The sequence below is a fragment of the Triticum urartu genome, chromosome 5 (assembly GCF_003073215.2).
Source record: "Triticum urartu cultivar G1812 chromosome 5, Tu2.1, whole genome shotgun sequence".
In the NCBI taxonomy this organism is placed as follows: Eukaryota; Viridiplantae; Streptophyta; class Magnoliopsida; order Poales; family Poaceae; genus Triticum; species Triticum urartu.
In genome coordinates, this window is record NC_053026.1 from 592265208 (window position 1) to 592273195 (window position 7988).

Sequence of the window (7988 nt, forward strand, 5' to 3'; positions counted from 1 at the left end):
CAGCGCAAGGGGAATACGAATACGACCCCGGCAAAGAAATCAAGGCGAATCGACGACCGTGCGCGCATCCATCCGTCCGTCCGTCCCCTGGTCGTCGCTTCCTCCAGCCGTCCAATTCCAAGCAACGACCCAACTGGCTGTAGGTTGGCAGGCAGTAGCAGTATCTCCGTGGCGTACGTTCCTCGATGGACCGCACCCAGCCGCGCAGACAGACCCGCGACACGTCGGCGTACACCGGACGCTGACCGGATACGACCAGCGGGCTCAACGAACCCGGCGCGATCGCTCCAAGTGGATGCATCCCGAGTTCCCGATCCATCCAGGTCCAGCCAACGCTACCAGTGGGCCCTGCCACCACGTGGGCGTCGCGGGCGCCTCCACCGGGCCAGATCCGCCACCGGCCCGCCATCTCGACTGGCGCCGCGGGCCCGCCCTCCGCTCCTCCGCGCCACGCCAGCCGTGTGTGAGCAAGTCACCTCACCACCGTGGAGCTGGGGGTTAGCGGGCCGAGGAATAAATAGAGGACCGGGCATCCCGGCCGGCGGCGACAACCGCACCGCACCGCGCCCACAGACGCACGCCACGCCACTCAGCGCCTCGGCACCACCGCGTCCCTGCTCGCGTCTCGGCCGCCCGGCTGGTGGGGATCGACCCGTCCGCCGCCGCCGCCGCCGGAGATCGCTGCTGGCGAGGGCCTGAAGAGGGGGCGGGGATTTGATTTGCGATTTCGGTTCGTGCGGCTGCGGCGATGGGGGTGCTGTCGCGGCCGGAGGAGTTGCCGGCGCTGCTCAGGCTCAAGCTGGCGGCGGGGCGGATCAGGCGCCAGATCCCGCCCCAGGAGCACTGGGCCTTCGCCTACGACATGCTCCAGCGGGTCTCCCGCAGCTTCGCGCTCGTCATCCAGCAGCTCGGCCCAGAGCTCCGCAATGCCGTAATTCCCCCTTCCCCTTCCCCTCCGGATCCCATCCGGTCCGAACGCTTCATACAGTAGATTTGATTCGGGCGACTCTCTGAAACGCGCACGGCCGCTGACGCTGCTCTGGTTCCCACTGTGCAGGTGTGCGTCTTCTACCTCGTGCTCCGGGCCCTGGACACCGTCGGTCAGCACCCTCACTCCTGCTGCTCGCTATGTTTGTTTGAATTCGTTTTGCCGCGTTTGATGGAATCTTTTGGGCCAAGTTCATCGCTGCCTTCCTTTTTACTAGTACGGTAGTACCAACCACCGTTTGCTCACTGCGATTACTATAACTGCAGAGGACGACACCGCCATCCCTAACGAGGTCAAGCTGCCCATCCTTCGGGACTTCTACCGCCACATCTACAACCCGGACTGGCTTTTTTCATGTATGATCGGATCTCTCTCTCTCTCTCTAAGAGCAAGCTGTCCTTGTGCTCAATTATGCTATTCTTCTTGTTGACCTTATCATGTATGTACTTTGGCCTTCAGGTGGAGCAAACGACTACAGAGTGCTCATGGATAATTTTAGACAAGTCTCCACCGCTTTCCTGGAGCTAGGCGAAGGGTAATAATTCCTGTTCCTCAGCTTCAGAGCGATCCAAATCATTTTCTGTACTACTTTCCTAGCAGTGGCACTTTAATTTGTGAAGCCATGTATTTAGAGAAGACATTTTACTACACTAGACACGTTTTGCCATCTAGCAGATGTTTATATGCAAGAAAGCAAATGTTACATATCTACTGTCCGTTTTCAGAACCAGGCTATTAAAGTCATCGTAGTAGTACTTCACATTATTGCAAATTAAGCTTTCTTTTCCGCGTTTGTTTTTTCATCAGACACAGTTCGTTCATTAAGTGCAGGTAAGTTCTTTTGAAACTTGCAGAATATAATTATCTCTGTTTTGTTTTCAGATACCAAAAGGCTATTGAAGAAATCACTAGGCGAATGGGAGCAGGAATGGCTAAATTTATATGCACGGAGGTCTGTTAATCTAGATCACCCAATATATTCAAGCTTTTTTTTTCTTGCAGTCAAGTTTATCAATGCTTTCCTTTACGTAATGTTTGGTCACTCTATCAAATTTCTGTTGTTGGTTTGTCATAGCAATCTGTTAAATGTTTGGTTACTCTACTCTACGTAAGGAAGATGGTTGGGGGCATTGTGGCATAGATAAATGCCCTGTTCAAGAATTCACCCGATTAACCAGTTAACTTGCCGATTAATCCCTACTCATAGGGTCACCGAGTAGCCAATAAACTGATAAATCGTCCGATTAATTGATTAAATGGACGATTAACTTGCCGATTAGCCTATTAATCCCCTACTAACCAGCCAACCGAGCAGTTACCAGTTAACGATTTCCTCAACAATGGATAAATGTAGCTGTCACATTAATAATGAAAAACACTTTGCCATGACTTTCTGATGTACCACAAGAACTTTGATACAGCTAAACTTTCCCTTGGTGACTTGTGGTCAACAGAAAATATGCCACACGATTATCTCGATCTGGACGACTAAAAAGCTACTCCTTCCGTAAAACGTGACTTGATACATCCGTATTTAGACAAATCTAAGACAAGAATTTTGGGACGAGGGAGTATTTGATATCATATTTTCTTTGGGTGTTGAGATCCGTGAATAGAAGTGATACATGTTTAACTTGCTTCTGGTTATTAATTTATTTATTAAGTTTGATATTGTTATTTGTTTGAATTAATTTGGAACAACTTTATTTTGTAGGTTGAAACCATTGATGACTATGATGAGTACTGCCACTATGTAGCAGGGCTAGTAGGCTATGGACTTTCTAGGCTCTTTCATGCTACTGGCACAGAAGATTTGGCTCCGGATCATCTTTCAAATTCAATGGGTTTATTTCTACAGGTAGGTTTAGTTCAATCAAATTTCTGTACTTGAACTATCATGACAAAATAAGAACTTGTTTTTTACATTTAACTCTGTAACTAATGTTGGACTTCCACCTGCAGAAAACCAATATAATAAGGGATTATTTGGAGGACATAAATGAGATACCAAGGTGCCGTATGTTCTGGCCTCGGGAAATATGGAGTAAATATGTTGATAAACTTGAGGTACATCAACCCATCAATAAGGGAATTGCATATGAATCATATTGTAAAATATTTGGTTGAACAGTCAATAATGAAATCTAAACGTCCAATCCAATCCTTTTACCTTTGTTAAAAAGTCTACACTCATCCCTTTATCACATTTTTTTGTTGAAGTAGCACCCGCATTTTTGTGCTCCACAATAATGCTTTTTTGTTTTGGGATATAAATCAGGATTTAAAATATGAGGAAAATTCAGAAAAGGCCGTGCAGTGCTTGAATGATATGGTGACCAATGCTTTGATCCATGCCCAAGATTGCCTTCAATACATGTCAGCATTGAAGGACAATTCCAATTTTCGATTTTGTGCAATACCTCAGGTACACTAGTGCTAGTTTCTCCTGTTACAATCTTCAGTTAAAATGTCCTGTTAGAGTTTCACTGTCTATCAGGACTAAATAATGTCTTTGCAAAACACTGCCTAACAATCTAGTGGTACATAACTGAAACTTGCTCATAGCTCAGAATAGATTTATGGTACTAGCCATGATTTATGATAATTGAGTCTTTATTATTTTGGTTCCTGGATGTAATTGGTGTTGGTAGGTGCCAAGGATTAAAGATAGGCATACCATGTTTCATGTTTGTAATTGACGTATTACATTCTGTGGCAATCAGTAATGATATGTTTTATCCATGGGCACAAGGTTGTAACTTAAGGATTGATCTATACCAGCACACAATTTTCTTTCAGACCTGTTCTGCTTCCCTTTTTGTATACATACTCAACATTTGTACCGTTGCTAGTGGAAGTAGTTGCTACTCAAGCTAGTTTTCAGCAATAATAACATAAGCCTTATGAAACGAAACACTAGCTATTTTGCAATGTTAATATCTTCCATTGTGTGTCATGGCTGATTGGCCTTCTAAGTATGGAATTGGAGATATGTGATATTTTGCTCTTGTTTTTACCATCTTCATCAAAGTTCAATAGCATTCCTAGACCCTAGTTATACAGTGGTGGGTGCTATGATTTGACTTGCCTTTTTTTGTTGAAGTATGGATCTTCCATCTAATCTTGAAACAACTTTATTTACCACATATTTTTCAACTGTTTGTCTTTTCAGATAATGGCAATTGGGACCTGTGCTATTTGCTACAATAATGTGAAAGTCTTTAGAGGAGTTGTTAAGATGAGGCGTGGTAAGACATATTTAGTTCAAGTTGACAAGCTGTACTAGCCTGCAATTAACCAGAAAATACCCGTTTGATCACCTCTTTACACTATGTTTAGGAATTTAATGTGGATAAATTATGCAGTACTCTACTTCTTTATATCACATTTGTACATATGGTTGTTGTATGATTAGGAATCAACACGACAAATCACATCATGGAGTGCTTCGATGTTCCTTGGCATCAGAAAATACAATTGCTACCTTTTAGTTTAATTTGTAGTTCGCTAATTTTATATTATTTCCCAAAGTATCATAGGATCCACCTTAGGCATTATGATTTAGTAGTTAAATTATGACCATTCTTATTATGTGTGTGTGTGTGGGGGGGGGGGGGGGGGGGGGGGGGGGGGGTGATCAACACAAAGTGACTCGCGGTTGTGCGTTCTTCTTGGATAGATGAGTTGACATTTCTTGTTGTGCTCTTTCTGCCAAGACTGTTATTATTCTTTTAACCAACGGCTACCTATGTTTAGTGTATTGAATAATTTGCATATTTCAGTCATGTGTAACTTTCTATTTCTTCTGACCTGAGCGCAACCTAACATGTACTCCCTGTCTCTCAGGGCTCACTGCACGGGTAATTGATGAGACCAAATCGATATCAGATGTCTATTCTGCTTTCTATGAATTCTCTTCATTGCTAGAGTCGAAGGTATGTTCTGGAGTATGGATGCAAAGGAAAACGGAGTCTAGTCTAGCATACATATAATTGAACATTCAGATATTTTGTCCTGTTACACAAAAAAATGATATAGTTGTTGGATAATGTTTTCATTGTTTTGACCAAGGCAGTCCTGTAGATTTAGGGATCGCAGCTTAGAATGGCTTGCTTTTGAGCTCAGAAATCCATAAGTGGGTAGCTTTGCTTCAAGATGATGGCGTGCTAAGCTCTTGACTTCATATCTGTTTGTATAAACTTGATATTTTCCTTTTTGACCATCTGATAGTTTTGCTCCAAACGGCAAAGTTTAGGGAAAACTCCTTACTGTCCTTCACCCATGTTGCTGTTAGTGATGGCCTTTGATGGTTACCTCAGTTGTTCTCTAGCTGTGATTTTATCCATAATATGTTTGGTCGCCATGCCCAGATTGATGATAACGACCCAAATGCTGCGCTGACACGGAGGCGTGTGGATGCAATAAAGAAAACTTGCAAGTCATCCGGCCTGCTGAAGAGAAGGTTTGCTGCATGATTTAGAGTTGTACCTTACTGCTGATATCTTCATCCTCACTGATTGTCTGGTTCTACAGGGGTTATGATGTGGAGAAATCAATGTACAGAATGCCTATGCTGGTGAGTAATATACATAGATATATATAAGCTGAGAAATCCTGCAAGTTCTCTGTTGTATAATTTTCTCAAGCCGCTTTATGTGACATCATCAGGTTATGATTGTGCTTCTCTTGGTGGCTATTATCTTGGGTGTACTGTATGGCAAGTGATCCGGTCAAGATGGCCCTCTTATGTTCTTAGTGGCACCGCCTTCCCTGTATGGTACGTTGATCTATTTCCTGTAACAGCTCGACGATATTTCTTCTGCATTACAGTGCTGATTGAGGTCTGCTTTTGTGTAGGTTTTGCACGTGTACCTCCTGACTGCAGATGGATATGTTTGGTTTGCATGTAGTATTGTGCTATGTACCCTGCTGGTGCCATGCATGCTAATTCTTTTTGTTCTTTGTTTCTGTCGTCCCGTATGTTGTTTCAGCTTGTAATTTGTTTGAATCTCTAGGAGAGACTTCCTTAGTGACATGTATCCTATGAATTTGGCATGGCGCCTTGGTTGACGGTGATGCTGCATTTTGTTGATTTGTGACTGATGTATATCGTTTTGCCGTGCCACCTGTGCAATTTGATTATAGTTGCCCAACAGGCTTGTGGTTGGGCTCTCATTTTTTTTTTCAATGTACAATGCAGCGGGGAATCCAGGAAAACGACCTTACGCCAAACTCCTTACTGTTTTTCTTAATTTGCATACAAGTTTGGTCTCAAGTCAAACTTCATATCTTTGTGCTCCGCATGTAAGCCTTGTCTTAAGTCAAGCTTTGTAAAATTTGAGCAAGATTATATGAAACAATATCAAATCAATATCGTTAGATGCATCAAAGAATTAATTTTTATATTGTACCATATCTTTAGTATTGTAGTAGATGTTGATATGTTCAATGTAAACTTGGTTGTACTTTATGAATTTTGACTTGAGCAAATCTTATGTGGAGTAAAAAAACGGAGGGAGGACATACAACCAACAGCAACCAAAACGTAGGTAGAAAACACTCTGAACTTGTAACAGAGGTGATAGTAGCTAGCTGGTATAGATCAATCTCTCTCTAGGTAGCAGTTTGCAGTGGCGATTACCAAGGGAATTACAGAATGAATCGAAGAAGAAGAAGAGGCAACTTAGCAGGGGAAGGAGGAAGGAACGAGAAAGTGGTAGTCGCCGCCGGTGCCTGTGATCCGCTGGATACTCTGCTCCCTCATACTTGTAGCTGCAGCGTGGGGTCGCGGACGGGCCAAATCCATGGGCTGACCCAAGGGGTACATGTTAGAGCATCTCTAGCAGATGCTTTAAAACGTACGAGACTGTAAAATAACCGCCGCTTTATAGTTTTAGACGAAAAAACAACGTGGATAGAACCCGTAAACTACTGCAACTTGTAGAATTTTTGAAGGGGCATGGAAAACACCCTCACTGAACATGTGAAAATAAGGATTTCGGAGCCAACTGCCATCGAAACCTTCATGGCTCGCTCCGCCGCCCTGCGCGTCCCTGCCTCTGCTCACCAGATCAAAGCCTTATCGTCATATCCCTCGACCTCCACCGCTTGAGCTCGCCGTGACGTTCTTAAGCAAAAGAAAGACGCAGACTGAAACAAAGCCTGTGACAAACTAATGCAGCCAATATGGTTGATCACATGAAGAACATGCTGTGGAAGAACATGCCAAACTAACACCTTGATACGAACTGGGCATGACAATCCGTTGCAAGTGGTCATCAGCTCAATGCCATCTTTGCCTAGGGCGACGGTCGCTTTGCCTTTTTCCTAACTAAAGCGATCCTCTTTGCACTCCTACATGCATTAGAATTCTCATATCTTTCATATACTACTAGACTGCTAATCTCACCATAAGAATACGCAAATTAGGAGCTTCAACGGATATTGTGCAAACTAGTGATCCAGCAGTACCAGCATACAAGTAACCAGAAGATTTGGACAGTGCAAACAGTTTGTTAAAGAATGCCTAAAGCACAATTGGACAGGTTACGTAGACTGTAGTTACAGATGTTGCGTGTTGTAGAATTGCACGAGAATTGAGACTACACACATCCAGCTTCTTGGTATTTCGTATCTTCACAAAAAAATAGTGACTGCATGCTGATATTCTAAATATGAATAGCGAGCACCCATACATGCAAACAGGCTATAATCACAACCACAAAATCCAATGACACCAATTTTATTTGTATTCATGCAAACAGGCTATAAGCAAACGTGTGTCACAATATTTTTATGTGGGGGAAGTAAAATTTTCGAATGGGAAAGAGGCCATCCAGGATTTCACAATGTTATATTTGGATATGATTCCAGAAGGCAAGCAAACTCAGCATTCCATGACGCAGGCAAGCGATAAAACAGTAGAGAGCAGAAAGGATCCAATCACTATTGCTAGTAAAGAAGCAGAAGCGCAACAATGACCACCGACCGACCCACCCAA

The 7988-nt window shown here is 43.5% G+C and overlaps 1 protein-coding gene across 1 annotated transcript; it reads left to right on the forward strand.

Moving 5' to 3' along the window:
- The first annotated feature begins 492 nt into the window (after positions 1–492).
- LOC125511040 (squalene synthase 1) lies at positions 493–6095 on the forward strand. The gene is made up of 14 exons (XM_048676322.1): positions 493–931; positions 1058–1100; positions 1255–1344; positions 1448–1523; positions 1871–1940; positions 2703–2846; positions 2951–3055; positions 3267–3413; positions 4161–4236; positions 4835–4923; positions 5359–5450; positions 5522–5564; positions 5657–5765; positions 5846–6095. Exons 1-13 carry the CDS (start codon positions 749–751, stop codon positions 5711–5713), a joined length of 1215 nt encoding a protein of 404 aa, XP_048532279.1. The 5' UTR covers positions 493–748; the 3' UTR covers positions 5714–5765; positions 5846–6095.
- Positions 6096–7988: the final 1893 nt, after the last annotated feature.